The sequence below is a fragment of the Tachyglossus aculeatus genome, chromosome 10 (genome assembly GCF_015852505.1).
Source record: "Tachyglossus aculeatus isolate mTacAcu1 chromosome 10, mTacAcu1.pri, whole genome shotgun sequence".
NCBI classification, from domain to species: Eukaryota; Metazoa; Chordata; class Mammalia; order Monotremata; family Tachyglossidae; genus Tachyglossus; species Tachyglossus aculeatus.
The window spans coordinates 24,264,991-24,283,733 of record NC_052075.1 but is presented as its reverse complement, the minus strand read 5'-3'; the positions used below and the strand labels follow the sequence as shown (position 1 = coordinate 24,283,733).

At 43.0% G+C, this 18,743-nt stretch overlaps 1 protein-coding gene across 4 annotated transcripts in view; it reads right to left on the bottom strand.

Annotated features, from left to right (window-relative positions):
- Positions 1–18,743, bottom strand: part of CTNNA2 (catenin alpha 2) — a 1,073,907-nt gene that overhangs the window by 312,768 nt on the left and 742,396 nt on the right. Inside the window, exon 1 of one of the 4 annotated variants that reach the window (XM_038752082.1) lies at positions 18,224–18,303. The exons of the other annotated variants lie outside the window; for them this stretch is intronic. Coding sequence (XP_038608010.1) covers positions 18,224–18,250 — 27 coding nt within the window. The 5' untranslated portion in view covers positions 18,251–18,303. Of the gene's footprint in view, positions 1–18,223; positions 18,304–18,743 lie in introns of those variants that run through there. 4 annotated transcript variants of the gene reach the window in all.

The following is an 18,743-nucleotide window of genomic DNA, read 5'->3' as shown; positions in this document are numbered from 1 at the left end:
CATTTATATATTTTTGGGCTCTTCCAAGGATGTATCATTGAGTAGGGGAAGGGCAGGACTGAGATTTCCTTGTCTTTCCCACAAATCCCTGCCGTCAACCTGGTCAGGCAAGCTGGGGAGAAGGCTGGCATCACTGAGGGCTGGAGATTAGTGCCTGGGGAGGAGGACTGGGCTTGGGTACAGCCCAATACCTCAGTGACTCTGCCATCCTTTCATAGTTCTCTGAGAAGCTGGAAGATCCTGGATTTGTGCATGCCGACTGGCATGCCAGGGAAGTAGAAGGTGGGAGAGGATGGGGAAGGAGAAGCAGAGTGTCGATAGGAGTAAAGGAAATATGAGACAATGGAGAAGAAAGAAGAGAGATGGGAATAGAAATGATATGAGTTCCCTGAAGACAAGATTTGTGTCCGTTAATGTTTAAGTGTGGCTCAGTGGAAACAGCATGAGCTTTGGAGTCAGAGGTCATGGGTTCTAATCCTCGCTCCGCCACATGTCTGCTGTGTGACCTTGGGCAAGTCACTTAACTTCTCTGTGCCTCATTTACCTCATCTGTAAAATGGGGATTAAGACTGTTAGCCCCACGTGGGACAACCTGATCACCTTGTAACCCTCCCAGTGCTTAGAACAGTGCTTTGCACATAGTAAGTGCTTAATAAATGCCATCATCATTATTATTATTATTATTAATGTTTCTGCATGTTCCTAATGTACTCTGCTTACAACACGTGATCAGTACAGGGCTCGAGCACTACCTCAAGGCTCCACATCCTCTGACCCACTTTACTGATCTGCTCTTTCCACTTACTTTCTCCAACCCTCTTTCTTTGTTCCTTCCAAGCCACTGTTGTAGTTTGAACCTCTTTTTCAACTCTTACTCCAGTCCCTCACTCACTAGTTCCTCACTCCCTCCTTCCCCACATAGGGCAGACCCCAGCCTTCTCCACATTCAAAGCCTTTTAAAATTCCACTCCTCCAAACAAGCTTTCCCCAGTTAATTTCCCAATAACCTGAGCCATAGCATACTTTCAGTCTACTCATAGTTATGAAGTTTACCCCCTACTTAGTTCTTGTGCATACATGTGGGCACATTTTTTTTTGACCATTCTGGTTGTAAATATACATATTTTTTGTTTGTCTCCTTTGGTAGAGTGTATGACCCTTGTGGGCAGGGAATGTCATCCTTTTATTCCTTCTTCTCGCATCTCCTCCTGCCTTCAGGACATCTCCATCTGGATGTCCGCCCGCCACCTAAAGCTCAACATGTCGAAGACTGAGCTCCTTGTCTTCCCTCCCAAACCTTGTCCTCTCCCTGACTTTCCCATCTCTGTTGACGGCACTACCATCCTTCCCGTCTCACAAGCCCGCAACCTTGGTGTCATCCTCGACTCCGCTCTCTCATTCACCCCTCACATCCAAGCCGTCACCAAAACCTGCCGGTCTCAGCTCCGCAACATTGCCAAGATCTGCCCTTTCCTCTCCGTCCAAACTGCTACCCTGCTCATTCAAGCTCTCATCCTATCCCGTCTGGACTACTGCACCAGCCTTCTCTCTGATCTCCCATCCTCGTGTCTCTCTCCACTTCAATCCATACTTCATGCTGCTGCCCGGATTATCTTTGTCCAGAAACGCTCTGGGCATATTACTCCCCTCCTCAAAAATCTCCAGTGGCTACCAATCAATCTGCGCATCAGGCAGAAACTCCTCACCCTGGGCTTCAAGGCTCTCCATCACCTCGCCCCCTCCTACCTCACCTCCCTTCTCTCGTTCTACTGCCCAGCCCGCAACCTCCGCTCCTCCACCGCTAATCTCCTCACTGTACCTCGCTCTCGCCTGTCCCGCCATCGACCCCCGGCCCACGTCATCCCCCGGGCCTGGAATGCCCTCCCTCTGCCCCTCCGCCAAGCTAGCTGTCTTCCTCCCTTCAAGGCCCTGCTGAGAGCTCACCTCCTCCAGGAGGCCTTCCCAGACTGAGCCCCTTCCTTCCTCTCCCCCTCGTCCCCCTCTCCATCCCCCCATCTTACCTCCTTCCCTTCCCCACAGCACCTGCATATATGTATATATGGTTGTACATATTTATTACTCTATTTATTTATTTATTTATTTATTTTACTTGTACATTTCTATCCTACTTATTTTATTTTGTTGGAATGTTTGGTTCTGTTCTCTGTCTCCCCCTTTTAGACTGTGAGCCCACTGTTGGGTAGGGACTGTCTCTATGTGTTGCCAATTTGTACTTCCCAAGCGCTTAGTACAGTGCTCTGAACATAGTAAGCACTCAATAAATACGATTGATTGATTGATTGATTGATTCTTCATCCATTACAAAAGCAAACACTATTAGACTAGCAGACAGGGATAAAAATCAGATGAGTCTACTTAGTAGATGTCTGTCTACTTGTTTTGTTGTCTGTCTCCCCCTTCTAGACTGTGAGCCTGTTGCTGGGTAGGGATTGTCTCTATCTGTTTCCAAATTATACTTTCCAAGTTCTTAGTATAGTGCTCTGCACACAGTAAGCACTCAGTAAATACAATGAATTGAATGAATGACTGACTGAATGAGTCCTTTTGCTGATGAAAACGATGACTTATCTCTGTCCCCAGAAAAGGTATGACTATTATGTCCCCCTGCAATCAGCTGTTTAGTCCAGACATGTACTCTTAGTCCTTTCATTTCTGGGATTTGCAGGGATCCGCATACACCTTTGGGAGGGGGATATTGGAGGAAACTCTTCTATGACACCGCCTCAGTGACACACTGAGAGAGAAAAGAAAAATGCATGCAAAGGAAAGGAGAACTTAGATCTAGTACTTCTGAATGCAGAAAAAAGGAGGTAGGGAAGCACTGCAGGAAAAATAAAAAATACTGGCAAATTTGAAATCATAAAATTTCATTTGTACTTCCTAGCTTTTAATCAAGTCACCTCTATGTACGGAGACCTTTTGTTCCTTTAACCACATATAACAAAGCTGGAGCTCCAAACACATTTCTTTGTATAGCGAATGTGGAAGAAACCATCATTTCCCTTTGCAAAAAGGTAATACAGTTAATATAAAAAAGAAAGTTCTCAGCACTGAGCCTTATTTATAGAATCTCAAGATTTCTCTACCTCTTCTCTTTTTTTGATTACAGCTGTTGAGTTTTCAGATATTTCATGATTCTGGCATGGCTAGTGGGAGTCTAGATTGGCTGTTTGAAATGGATGCTAAAGGGTGATTCTTATAAAAATGGAATTGAGTCACGTTTCCATGTAACCCTTAGCAGTGCATATAGATGAGATATAGGCAAGAAGGGAGGAAAAAAAAATAAAAGAACAAATTCCTTCTAGTGTGAGGACAGATGCAATGACAAGGCTGGAGTTGCCACCTACTGGAGTGTGGAAAGAATGACAACTGACATTTTTAAAAATGCCATGCTAAACTCCTTAGTCACAATTCCAAATTTCCTGTTCAATATACTGCCCATCAAATGGTTAAAAATAAATTGGAAGGGAAATTAGTAGTTTTCCATATCAGCTTTTGGATCTTTCGACAAACACATCGGGGAATTAGGGCTTTATCCTTTCCTAGTCCACTGCATGAAGATCCCTAAACCAACGAAGACTCTGCCTTTATACCACTTTAAATCTGCTCCTTATCCGTTTTTTTTTTTAATTTGTCTACAGAGACTTTCAAATTAGGGAATGTTCATGCCGATATGGATTGTCACTCTGGTGGCATTCCTGTTCCTAACAGGAAATCACTATAGAAACATTACAGTAAGAAAGTGTTATAGCATTAAAGGTAAATTCTTATAATTGCTTTCCCAGTGAATTCAGTAGAAAAGACTATATAATGCTCCAATTAATCATGGCTGCCATCATCACAAGTGTGTATCACTCTGCTGGTTTTTCTCATATGCTGTAGGGAAAGGTCTCGTCTCCAAATTCCATTTCTCAGAAGCGACCTCTATTTCCTCAGCATTACCGTGTCAGTTGTAGAAACAAAGGTTTCCACAATGGGGGTGGCAGGAGGGGAAAATTAAATGAAAAAGGATGAATCACTTGGTATACCAACATTTCACTACTCCAAAAAAGAATATTTTCAGAGTTCAGAAGCCCCTCTAATCATCAATTCAGAGATGAAAGGGGAAAAAGAGTTCTTAAACTTACAAAACCCAAGCTGTAGCTTTGTTTCTTGTTTAACATACTCAAATGGAGTAACAGTTGAGGAGGGATATACACTGAAGTTGAAGGAGAAATGATGTTCTACATTCACAACCAAACAATCCAATAAATAAATCAGATACCCAGACAATAATAACCAGTAGGAACATCTGTCACAAGGGGCATCACCCTGATGAAGGAAACTGAATGAACCCTTAAGTCATAAAGATATTGAACTTTTTGTGACTTAAAAAAATACCGGATGTAATAAAAACCTGAGGATGTTGACCTGTAGTTTGAAGCCATTTTGTATCACCCAACATTGGTGAGAGACTTTGCAGAAAAAAATTGTGTGATCACAATTCAATAAATTCTTATTGAGATTATTTTACACAGATCATTTCTGTGCTAAAAGCTTCTTGAATAATTGGGGCTATTAATTGCTTAAGGGCCAGGTTATTTTACACACTGGTTTGAAATTCTGTTTTTATTCAGTTTTTTTCTTTTCACTGGAGGGTGATCTTTAATTGCAGCTCTAAGTAAATCAAGTACGATAAGCAAGTCATTAAGCATTATAAAACTGAAGTATAACTCTAATAATGGATGAAGGCAACCTGCTCATTGTTCCTTGCTGAGCTCACGAATGGTAAAAATGTATCAAGACCATACCAAGAGACTCCTTCCTCCTAACAAAAGGACAGATATTGCTGAAAAACCTCAACAGCCAGAACACTAAAATCTACTCTGCTTTGTGGTCCTGCCATTTCGTCCATAAACACATATGTGAAGCAGTCCAGGCTCATTCATCTAACCAAGTTCCAGCATCCTCATCCCTTTTCAAGATGAGAACCCAGGGCCCGCGGAAAGAGTACATGGTGACCACTGGCGTGTCGAAACCCAGCAGAGACTTGGCATAAGAGTAGGGAATGACAGCACTTGGGAATCAGGGCCATTGAGACACGTGTGATATCTCCCACATTACGCTGGTCTGCACAGTGGTGTGGTGACATTATAAAAATGTCATTTTTGCAGACATTTGCTCAATACTAGCCAAGTTGGCCTGAGCCAAGGGATTTTCTCCCTAGGTCCATGAGAACGTACATCTGTCACAAGAGCAGGAGCTGCAGGAGAAGAAAGCTCAGCACTGAAAAATAAGAATGCTGGAACTACAGGCACTTGGTTCCATTCCCATACAAGACAGGAGAGAGAGATCAGTTGAAAACCAGACCGTTCCCTGTGAAACCAGACCTCTAGTCACCATGCCAAGTAAGGTGGCCAATTGGCTAGAGCATGGGCCTGAGAGTCAGGAGGGCCTGGGTTCCAATCCCGACTCCACCACTTGTGTGCTGTGTGACCTTGGGCAAGTCACTTCATTTCTCGGGGCCTTTGTGACCTCATCTTACAAAATGAGGATTAAGACTGTGAGGGCCATGTGATTCTGTGTCCAACCTGATTATCTTGTATCTACCCTTGCACTTAGTGCAATGCTTGGCAAACGGTAAATGCTTAATAAATGCCACAATTACTATTATTAGTGCTTAGAACATGAGAGAGCTTCCTATTACAATTTCTTCCTGAGAAAATGAAATGAGCGGCACGGCTCACTTGAAAGAGCACGAGCTTGAGAGTCAGAGGTCATGGGTTCAAATCCCAGCCCTGCCGCTTGTCAGCTGTGTGACCTTGGGCAAGCCACTTCACTTCTCTGTGCCTCAGTTACCTCATCTGTAAAATGGGGATTAAGGCTGCGAGCCCCATGGGGGACAACCTCATCACCGTGTACCCCCCAGCGCTTAGGACACTGCTTCGCATATAGTAAGCACTAAACAAATACATCATTACTATTATCTCCAACAATCTTGGGTTGAAGGTAACTCTACAATGCTCCTGGAGGTGGGGAGCCCGGGAGGTGATTTGGGGCATTATTTATGAAGCAACTGCACCAGCTTCCCTTCTTCTCCGGTGATAATGTCGGTATGGTGAAGCACATTTACTATTGTCATAGTAACATGAATTGAATCTGAATGGTTTCCTCCACGAAAACAAGAGTTCCTTCCCCAAACATGGATACCAGGCTCAGTCAGAGGTAGACTCAGCCCTCAGCTCCAATCCCACGAGGCCATGAAAGCTGCGTGAGCATATCCGTGGGCAGAATTTGGTCCACATGTGTGGGAACTTATTTGGAAAGGGAACAGTCATTTTTCATGATTAAGCCAATGTGGGCCCAAATTATGTGTTACTATGACAATGGTAAATAGTTTTTATGGCTTTCAGTGAAGTCATTTGCCAAGAAGCATGTGTAACTGAAGGCCAAATTTAGCTCTTGCTACTGCACATATATGTACTAACGCACAGGGCTATTTTTGTAAGCTGGGCCAGGAAACAGGGGGAGAAAGAGAGGGACAGAGGGGGAAAAGATGCATGACGCATTTTCAGTCACAGGGTGTTTTACAGACGTGACCTGCACTGATTTTGATTTAGTAGCTCGAACTAATAAAAGCTTGGCTCTCTATCAGATCTGAAGAAGTAAATCAAGCACTCTCCTGTCAAATTACAATTAATTTACACTATGAAAAATGCACAAATGAGCCAAGTGTTCTGTAAAAATTGTCTCAAATGCAGAAAACAAACACGTATGTCCCATTGTTGCTTCTGTAGGGAGGAAAATGTAGTTTTTCTATGAAATCGAACACTGATTTGACACAAAATAGAGCACCTTCGGAAGAGTTCCATCTTTTCAGCCTCACACACAGATTATGAGGCCCAGTACTGCACACCATGTTAGCAGAAATAAGGTATTGATTGTATAGACCTGCAAAAAAAATGAACTTGCATGAAAATGCTCTTCAAACCATGATTTGCTGTTTCATTCTCCATCATGGATATATTCATTTATTGTATTAGGCTATGCAGCAATTAGCTGAGGCTGTAAAACGAGCCTTTTGAATTAGTTAGAAAAACAAAGTAAATTAGAAACACAAAAGCCCATGGTCAACTGCTCAAAAAAGATTTATCAGGGTATTACCAGTAGGTGTAGTGCATTTGCATCTGTTTTAGGAATTCACTCTACATTATAAATTGTTTTAATATATCTGGTTCAATAAAAGTGTTCTGTGTTCACATCACGTAATTGCCTCCAATAAACTTATTCCCCCCAATCAGATGACAGCGGGGTGCGGGTTGGGGGTGAAGGGGGTGTCTCATTCTTGAAAATTTGCCAATCATCTTATCAGATTCTAAACATTCCTTTCCACCGGGATTTCTGACAAACCAAAGGGGTGAAAATCCTTCCTGGTCTATTTGCACCCTTTTAGAACTCTCCCAGTCTTTCAATTGATCAATCAATGTTATTTGTTGAATGCTTATAGTGTCATAGCACTGTACTAAATGCTAAGCAGAATACAATACAACAGAGTTGGTAAACATCATCATCAATCGTATGTATAGAGCGCTTACTGTGTGCAGAGCACTGTACTAAGCACTTGGGAAGTAAACATGATCCCTGCCAACAAGGAGCTCACAGTCAAAAGGGAAGTTAGACATCAAAATAGATTACAGATAGGGGAAATGTCAAATTACAACATCACCATCCTTCCTAACCCACAAGCCAGTAATCTTGGCATCATTCTGAATTCATCTCTCTCAATCAATCAATTGATCAATCAGTCTTATTTATTGAGGTCTTACTATTTGCAGAGCACTGCTCTAAGCGCTTGAATCCAAATATTCAACCTGTAACCAAATTCTGTCAGCTTTACCTTCACAACATCTTTAAAATCTGCCCTTGCCCCTCCATCAAAACTGCTTCCACGTAGATCCAAGCACTTATTATAGCCCATCTTGAGTATTGCAGCCTCCTTGTTGACCTCCCGGCCTTCTGTCTCTCCCCTCTCCAATCCACATACTTCACTCTGCTGCCTAGATCATTTTTATACTAAACTGCTCAGTATATCTTTCTCCACTCCTCAAAACACTCCAGTGGTTGCCCATCCACCACCACATCAAACAGAATCCCTTTATTATTATTATTATTTAGTGTTGTTGAGTCATTTCCAATTCATAGTGACTCCATGGATATACTTTCTGCAGAATATCCTGTCCTCTGCCATAATCCATAACCCTTCTAATGATTCTTCCATTATCACTGTTAGGGTCTCTATCCATCTAGCTGCTGGTCTGAGTCTTCCTCATTTTCCCAGGACTTTTCCTAGTATTAGCATCTTCTCCAGAGAATTAGTCCTCCTGATTATGTGTCAAAAATATGCTAATCTAAGGTGAGTTATTTGGCCTTCCAAAGACCACTTTGGCTCAATTTGCTCCAAAATCTATTTTTTTTTTTTGTTTCTCGGGAAGTTCGTGGTATTCACAGAATCTCTTTACCAATGACTTTGAGGCAGGCAATTGGCTTGTCCCCTCCTACCTTACCTCACTGATTTCCTACAACTCAGTCTGCACACTACACTCCTCTAATGCCAGTGTTCCTCACCCTCACCTATCTCACTGCCAACCTCTTACCTACATCCTTTCTCAGGACTGAAACTCCCTCCCCCTTCATATTCACAGACCACCACTCCCTAACCTTCAAAGCTTTATCAAAATCACATCTCCTCCAAGAGGCTTTCCCCAACAAAGAACTCATTTCTCATATTCACCCTCCATTCTGTACCACCCATGCACCCTTTAAGCATTTGATTTTCACCCCACTCTCAGCCCCACAACACTTACACCCTGCCATTTCCCCTATCTGTAATTTATTCAATGTCTCTCTCCCCCTTTAGACTATAAGCTCCTTGTGGGCAGGCATCAAATCTACCAACTTTATTGTACTGTATTCTCCCAAGCCCTTAGTACAGTGCACCACACATAGTAACCACTCAATAAATACCATCGATTGATTGATTCATTGATTGATTATATGACTGAAAGGTATATTAGGACTGTGAAGCTGCAGGTGGCATAAATACCAAAGTACTTAATGGATACAGATCCATCATTATCATCATTATCATCATCATCAATGGTTTATTGAGCCCCTATTGTGTGCAGAGCACTGTACTAAGTGCTTGGGAGAGTGCAATACAACAGTTGATAGCTGTGTTCCCTGCAAAGGTGACACTTAGTACAGTGCTCTACATAGAGTTAGCTCACAATAATTGCCAATAATTGAAAGACTGAATAAAGTGTACACTGCATGTCCATGATTTCTATTTTTTTTGATGGATCAGTAAACGTAGGTGATTAGTATAGAGTTCTGCAAACACTGAGCATTTGTTCAACATATGTTTGTTTACTCATTGTGGGTAGAGAACAGGTCTACCAAATCAGTTGTACTGTACGCTCCCAAGCGCTTAATACATTAAGAGCTTGATAAATACCACTGGTGATATGTTTGCTGATGTCAGTGAAAATGGGGATGGTGATGATAATGGTGATGGTACTGATGATGGTGATTAAGATGATGATGATGATGATGATGATGAAAATGTTGGTAATTATATTGCTGCTGATGAAGACATTGTTAATGGGAATGATGATGCTGTTGAACTTGGAAGATTCTCTTCCCAATAATTTCTCAACTGTCATGATGTGGGAGGGCCTTTTCCCTCAAGTGTGGAATAATATGTTGAAGAGTATTTATTTAGAGATGCTTGGCCCAGTTCTTCCTTGTTGGTTAGGTGAAGAGGTGGCTGCCTCCCCCTAGAAAAAAAAATAGCTCAACTACTTCAATTCTCCCATATTTTAAGGGGTCTTTAACATCAACTCTGAGGGATTGTCTAGGGCCAGCGAGCTCCAAATGTACAATAAACAGCATATTTTAGAATGATTCTTTCACCCTTTATATTCCACGAATATGAAGCAGCAAGGCCTAGTGGGTAGAGCACGGGCCTAGGAGCCAGAAGGAATCGGGCCACCTGTCTGCTGTGTGATCCTGGGCAAGTCACTTAACTTCTCTATAAAATGGGGATTAAGGCTGTAAACCCCATGAAGAACAGGGATTCTGTCCAACCCAATTTGCTTATATCCACCCCAGCGCTTGATGCAGTGCCCAGCACGTAGTAAGTGTTTAACAAATACCACAATTATTAAAATTATTACAATGTGCTTTAATCTGTATGCCTTTCAAAATAAAGGAGGTGCAAGTTGTTGCATAGTTTAGCATTTCAATTGAAGTAATATATCCAGACAAAATTAATTTGAGGGGCAGGAATGGGTAACGGGAGAGAGATGAAATCAGTTGCCTTAAAGATGGAGCCAGTCCTTGGTACGGTTATCCACCTTCATTTGGAACAAAGCACAGATTGGGAGGGTTCTTCAGAAACACCAGATAAGAAGTTATGCTAGCAACCAGACAGTTCCAATTGGTGGGGCATTTTCTTCTACTGACTAATTATCCTGAACTAAAAACAAGTGAGAAGCATTTGTTATTTAACCCCCAATTGGCCACTTTGACGTAAATGGGGCAGTAGGTATTACCTTGCCCATTTTACAGGCCAAGCATCTGAGACCTAGAAAAAGATAGCACCAAGAGGGTTTTTTTTGTTTTTCAAATGGGATTTGCTAAGCACTTACTATGTGTCAGGCACTCTACTAAGCACTGGGGTAGATACAAATTAATAAGGTTGGACATAGTACCTACCCCACATTGGGCTCACAGTATTAATCCCCATTTTACAGATGAGGTAACTGAGGCACAGAGAAGTTAAGTGACTTGCCCAAGGTCACATAGCAGACAAGTGATGAAGCCAGAATTAGAACCCAGGACCTTCTAACTCCCAGGCCTGTGCTCGAATCCACTAGTTTACACTGCTTGAATGCCAGCCTGGATTGACCCCAGATTGGACTAGAGAATTATGAATCCTTCACATGGACTGGTTTCTCCAAAGTCATCTGTCGATCATGAGCCAAAGGTGGGCTTTGTTTGTTATGATATAACATTTGATGTTCTATGGCTCTAACACTTGGGCTTATTGTCTATTTAATAATAACAATGATGGTATTGGTTAAGGGTTTTCTATGTGCCAAACACTGTTCTAAGCACTGGGTAGATACAAGGTGGTCTCACCCCTGCTTTTATATTCTAATTCCTTAAGCTTCAGGCAGTGACCAGTATTTCCAACCATGCTGTCCAGTGCCTGGTACTCCCAACAGTAGGTGTGCAACAAACACTTCTGACTGATTTTATTTTTAATTCTTTCTCATCCTACAGGGCTTTGAAAGAGAGCAATGATATTTTCCTTTTCACACCTACTGAATGCTGGACTACTTTTCACACGTGGGTCTCAACAGATTTTTATAAATCTCTGCAATTCTCCCTGCAATCGTCTGAGATAGAAGAGTACTACTCAACATCCTGCGAGCTGAGACAGCAGCAGAGAGTTTTGAAGAGAGTCCGGAGTACTGATAACTTTCTCACTGTACCTCAATCTCATCTGTCTAGTCACCGATCTCTCGCCCACATCCAGTCTGTCTCTGCATAGCCGGCCAGAAGAATCCATGTCACCATCTTGCTTATCTTCAAAGGTTGACCTTCTGTGCTCATGAATCCAAAAAATATTCGCAGGCATAGCTATCTGGACATGACTCAGTTGATCACAAGTTAGCGGAGATGCATTATAGACTGATGCTTCCTCCTATGACTACAAGGGGGATATATTTAGCTTGGCTTGCAAGTAGGTGAACTAATTAATAAATCCTGTCATCCACACTTCATACATTTGAGCAGGGCTGGAGAGTGGGGTGGGAGGTTGAAAAGTCAGGGCCAACTTCTTCTGTCCTTTCCCGTTATAGCAGCTGACAGTGCCCTGGAGTGAGGAAAGAGCCACTCAGCAAACATCTTCTAATTCCTCCCTTATACCTCTCCTGTCTGATCCACCTTCCAGTGGGCAGTCACTGTGCCAAAGGAGGGAGGCAGGAAGGTCTGTGCAATCCCAAATTCCCAATCTTTCAAGCAATGGGCAGGCAACTGTGTCTGACACACCTGGCTGACAACAGGGTTAACGAGTCTGCTTCTCCAGGCTGGCTGATGGGATGCAATCCTCATGCCCCAGACATGACAAGCTACCTCACGTGGAGAATGGAGAGAATTTGCCATATCAACCAGAGGGAAAAGAATCCATAGACTGCTTCTCCCTGAGAAATATCCATAGCTCCAGTTTTCCCTAACTCTTTGCCAGCTAAGATCTCTGCTTTGGGAAGACTCCCAATGAGGTCCCTGCCCTAGGGGAGTTTACGGTCCAAATTGCACAACTGCCTAAAAAAAGGCTTTCCTACCCCTAGCAGCAGAGATAGGATGGAACACTTGTGAAAGGATCTAGCTCCAGCTGGAGCTTGCAAGACTAGGATTCTTTCGAAAAGAGTGGTGAGAAAAAGATACCATCAACAAATTTTATTGGCATTCATTTTCCCGATGAGGAACGATTTTAAACCCCCCAAATTAGATTGCCCTCAAAATCACCTTCTTAAAGATGCAGCACATACGGTCCCTAACAATACTGTATTTCTGTCCCAAGACACTCCTTGAAGAATATTAGCTCAGAGCATCTGCCCTGGAGAGATGGTTTTCCTGTCCCTCTCAATGAAACATGTGTTTAAAAGGAAAGCACACAACACTCATGCATACACACGTGCACACCCACACATGCACACACACACACACACACACATATATGCACCCACATATAAATATTAAGATGACCCAATGTGCAGAGCCTTGCTCTCTAACACATCAGATAGCTTATCCAAGATTCAATCATTGACTTTTAAGAGGTGATTTTCATGGATATTTACAAGGGAATGATTTAAGTTGGGTATCCATGTTCTGTTAATGTTGTAGCTCTGAAGATATCCCTTCTTCTCCTGCATCCTCTACCACATCCTCTTAAATGTCCAAATACTCAACAGGATGGCATCTCTAATTTAGAACCCAGAGCCCACGTCACTGATGAATGGGAACTGGCAGAATCACTCCCCTCCATGTGATTCTATTCAGGAATGTACCACCCTCCATTCCTTCATACTAATGGATACTCATCCTCTTGAGGTCTTCAGTGCCAGAGAGTAAGAGACCCATTGGATGGGGGCCAACAAAGACAATTAGAGAAATGAAGGAATTGATTAATTGGAAAAGGTGAAATACATATCCCTTGGCTATGCAGTATAGTAGGGGTAGGGATGTTAGCAGTCAACATCTATTTGAAAAGTGGACTCCTCAGGGGAAAAAAAAAAAGAGAAGAATGATCCTGTTCAAAGGGCATAACCGGGAGTAACAAGAAGTGGGTCCTTTAGAAATGAGGATAAACTTCCAAAGAGAGTAAACTTAGATTTAAGCCTTGGGTCACACGAAGCATGTTCTGTACTCCAGAAGTATTCTGAAGGAGGCTGCAAAGCCCTACAAGGACAGTGGACTGGGTGTCGAGATGGTGTCTGGTACTTGGCAGGAATGTGTCTGTTTAGTGTTATTTTGTACTCTCCCAAGCACTTAGTACAATGCTCTGCACAAAGCAAGTGCTCAATAAATAAGACTGAATGAAATACAATTAAATGAATACTTCCATGTGTCCCCATCCTCTAGCCCCAAGAAAGGGACTTTCCAGCCTTCTGCACATAATAGGCCCTTAATGAATACTATTGAAAATGATGATTACAGAAGGGACAATATTCGATTGCCAGAGGGATTGACTGGCCATGGGTTTGCCATCTCTAATTTCTAGCATTTAGCAATAATGCTGATCACCTAGATGGTCATTTATTTATTTAATCAATGGTATTTTTAATTGAGTGCTTACTGGGTACAGAGCTCTTGACTGAGCACTTGAGAGAATACAACACAACAAAGTTGGTAGACACATCCCCTGCCCACAGTGAGCTTACAGTCCAGAGGGGGAGAAGGCAGGTATCAATATGAATAAATCATCTACAGATTTGTTCATAAGTTCTGTGGGGCTGAGTTCGAGGTGGAATACTAAGTCGTGCAAAGGGTAGGGACATAAGTACTGCCCTAGACAATGGAGAGCAAAGGGATCTTAGGTTTATGAGAAATCTCGTGGGGTCGATGTGACCCAATGAGGAGCTTCCCAACTGTCTCTTCGGCCCAACCATAAGCTAAGGCATTAGATTCATTACTTGGCCTGAGGTATCGGAACTTCGGAATCCTGATGCCAGGTGTCCCAAGCATTATGACGGACTCCTGGGAAATCCAGGGGGGTGGTTTTGGAGGGAATGGGTGAGGGCCTGAGGAAATAGATGAAAGTGCATTTCTCACCTTGTGAACTCAGAGGGCTGATCAGCCATGAGAGGACTCATTGCTTGAGAGCGGAAAAAGAGACAGTTGGCTAATTTTGTCTCAGACAGTGGGTCGTGAATAAATGTCCATTCTCAATGCAGTGGACAACTCCAAAAGGCTGAACTCTTTTCACCTCAATCAGAGCTCACCCTTTCCTTTCCCACTTATCTATCGGTCCATCTGTGGGAACCCAACCAAGTAGACCATGTACAAAAGAATGAAGTAGGCCTTTCCCCTGTCTACAAAGACCTCCCAAAGAAGAGGTACATCAGGGAAGTGCTTTGTCCAGGAGATCAGCATTCAAGCTTCAGGACTGGATTATGAAAGCCTAAAAGCATTGGGGTGCAAATACCCACAGAAATCACAGATTTCATTCTTTGTTTCTAAAGTTGTAACTTTTCACCCTTCCTCTTACTAAATGTTTCCTTTTGCAGAAAAGTCATGGTTCGCAGCAACTGAAAATTAAAGACATCAGTGTAAAGATCAAGGTCCTGGCTAGAGCAAGTCAGGACGGGAAATTAAAACCACCTTTCGAATTTCTATTCCTTTGAGGATAGACAAAGACTAATAGGAAAACAATTCCCCAAATATGCTTGGGGTGCCTTTAAGCAAGCTGCATCAGTTCCTAGTCCTTGGGCTTCTCTGAGTTTATGTAGTGCATCAGTGAAAAGTGAAGATGGTCCTTGGACTTTGGAAAGGAGAATCATGGGGGAGCAGGGAGAACCACAGCAGAACAGAGACCCAGAATCTGCCATCGGAGATGGGGAATCATTTAACAGCATAAGGATGATTGAACAGTAAATTCCATCCGGGTGTCTGGTACGAATCATCTCCAGTCTACGCCTGGCTGACAATCAGCACAATTAGCCCAGTTCTCTGAGATAAACTGAGAGGAATAAAACAGATCTGCCTTGAAATGGTGAAACCTATCTGGGCCCCCAGAACCCTCACTTCTGCCCCTTAAAGGAAGCATGATCCTGGACTGAGCTTGGGCTAGTGGCAGAATCACCTGGGCAGAGGAGTGCCCTGAGCCTTCTCTGCCTTTCCAGGAAATACTGTCATTTTGGCTGAGCTTTTCATTCAATCAATCAATAGATCAGTGGCATTTGTCGTACTGCCTGCAGGCCACTGCACTAAGCACATGGAAAAGAATGATATATTAAGTGTTGGTAGTTGTCATCCCTGCTCACAAGAAGCTTATGGTCTACAATAGTATATACAAGCTAATCAGGTTGGACACAATCCAGGTTCCACGTGGGGCTCACAGTCTTAATCTCCATTTTACATATGAGGTAACTGAGGTACAGAGAATTTAAGAGTCTTGACCAAGGTCACACAGCAGACAAGCGGCAGGGCCAGGATTAGAACCCAGGTCCTCTTCCACTCAGGCCTATGTTCCACTAGGCTGTGGAGTTCTTTCTGTGTGCAAACAAATAGGGACTAAGCACCTGGAACAACACAACAGAAGTAAAAGACAACTCTATTGTACTCTCTCGAACACTTAGTACAGTGCTCTGCACACAGTAAGCACTCAAGAAATACCACTGACTGACTGTTTGACTGAAACAGTCCCTGACCTCAAGGAGCTTACAATCCAACAAGTAGCATTTTTCAGCAGCCATGTGAGAGACTAGTATATTGAGAGAAAACACAACAGCCAGGCACAGCTGAAGGAAGTGGCAAATGGAAAGATAGTACAAGTATCTTGCTGAGAGCGAGAGAGGAAAATAATATTAAAGTCACCTGGGGGTGAGGGGAGGGTAAAAAAGACAACTTAGAGTGACCTCCTCTTTCGACAACTTTGGCAACTTTGAGGACCCTCAAATTAGAAAGTGTGAATTGCAAGAGGATGTACCTGTGGCTTGTGATTCAAAACTTGTTGTTTCTCAGCTCAACTTTGCTGAAACACTTGATTCATGTTGTACTTATTTAACCTAATTTGCATTGATTTAATCAGTGTGGGTATGCTTTAAATGCATATAGATTGAAATTCTGCTACTTAGAGGACTTAGAATAGCTAAATTTTAATAAAGCTCATTTAAATCTGTTAATTTATACAGCTCTACCAAGGGCTTTCAAACTTTAGGAAACGTGTAAACTCGCTATCCCGTCTGTGGGGAAGTTTAACAGCCAGCCACTCAGAAGACCCTTACAGAGAAAGGCGAGCTCTTCATTTCTTTCTCTGAAAACCAGAGATGTCACTTGAAAAATTTGCTGTATCAAAAGAATCAGAGGATGAAAATATAAATTCCATTAATTATTTTTTCCCAGGTACTTAGTTCAGTGTTCTGCATAAAGGAAACACTCAATAAATACAACTGATTGATTTCCTGACAGATTGTGTTCAAACACTTGCTTCCTCTTCAGTAGAACCCACACCTGTGGAGGTCTTCATTGGTTAAAATCTAACTTCAGGCTGCAATGTGATCTGCATGAGCTCAGCCTTTCCCCAACCCACGCTGGAAAATGGCTTGCTTGTTCTGACTGCATGTACTGACTGGCTCATCTTCTTTTCCCTCAAACGATCATCTGTTGCTAGAATATAACCCCCTTGAAGCAGGGACCATGTTAATAATAATAATGATGATAATAATAATAGTAATCATTAAGTCCCTATCGAGCTTTAAAACTGAGCACTGGGTATATACAAGGTATTCAGATCAGATCAGATACAGTCCCTGGTCCCACATGGAGTACAAAAAGTAGGTACTCAACAAATACATTTTATGGACAGGAATGATTTTGGTCAGGGATAGTTGTCTGGGCAGTTGATTATCATGTTCATGGTTAAGATGGGGTGTCTCCCGAGGGTTCCACAGAACTTCAAGGGCAGGACGATGCTCAGGGAGATGTTCAACATTTTGGGAAGTGTCCCTGATTTAGTACATCTAGACAATGGGGGACATGGCAAAGTCTTTTATCAAGGCTGCATGTGATTGCCCAGGACATTCCAGGTGTGTGCCGATCCCAATGATACAATCCAACTCTAAATTCAGGAATTTGGGATTCAGAAAGATTCTATCCACCTATGTCTAGCTGGACGAGCATTTGAGGAATGCAGCTGGACAACCATCCTCTAGAAGGTGACTTCCCTATGTGACCTCCCTCCACTTCCCCACGGAGCTACTGCGTGCCTTCAACAGAAGGACCCCTGGACTTGATGGGGGTCAGAATATCTGGGCAGAGCTCCGGGTCATTTTTGCATCCACTACCTCCACCCTCAACAAAGCAGCACGGCTCTCCGACGAAGAACCAGCCTCCAAAGCCAGAGTCAAAGCGAAAACCAGAGCAGAGACCATGGCGAGTTAAGAAAACACCCCGTTCTGCTATTACCCCTCTTACGTCCCTGCTAGGCATCTTGACTGAAAATCCACACTCAGCCAGCACCTTCTGGAACGGCTGGGACCGTTCTGACCCACCGGAGCCAGTGATGCAGCTAAACAATATAAACCGAAGGCTAACGTTTCCCTGTCAATAGCGATTTCTATCTTCTCAAAGTCAGCGAAGACCCGAAAGACTCCTCCGTCAGCATCCTCTCCCATGGAGTATTATGAATGAAAAATAGCTCTCAAAGGCTCCTTTCTCCCTCGGAACAAACAGTGGCACGATTCGGTATACTGGAGGGTCTTTACTGGGGGGCAGAAAAAGCCCCACGCACATTTGTGGACTATACAGTCTTTAGGCTGCAACGCGATAGAGTCGTCTTCACTACATCCTAGCCTGATTAGCATGGACACAAATATATGCGGTTCATGTAAAAAATATGTAGACTGGTTAAGGACGACATTTAATTAAAGCTTACTTGAACAGAGACATTCATCTTCGCCATGCTCTGTCGGGAGCTGGGAAGACCCTGACGGGTTCCCAAACCAGCTCTGCTCGGAGAAGGTGAGCCCGGACCGGTTCTGAAAAGGGTTCCCAGAAAGCAGAGCCCTTTAAAAGTAAAAGCCCCCAAATCATGACATTGTTCTGCACCCTATCTGGACTGCCTTTCCCAAACCGGGAAGCAAATGTTCATTTCCAAACAGATCCCTCTGCGCCTTATCAATTCAGACAGCTTAAACAAACAAGCAGAAGAGGGGGGTGGGGGCAAAGACAATTCTGGAGCTTCCTTCTTAGAAATGTCTGAACTGCTGCTTTTTCTCCTTTCAGCGGCTCTCCCCTTTTATTTATTTATTTTTATTATTATTTTTTTTTTTCGGAAAAATGGACAGAAAGGCTTAAAGTATTTTCCGTTTCATCAAAGAACATACATTACTTTACTGGTTCGCTCAAATGTTGGTGTTCTGCCCACCCCTTTTCTTTCAATCTGCCCATGTCTG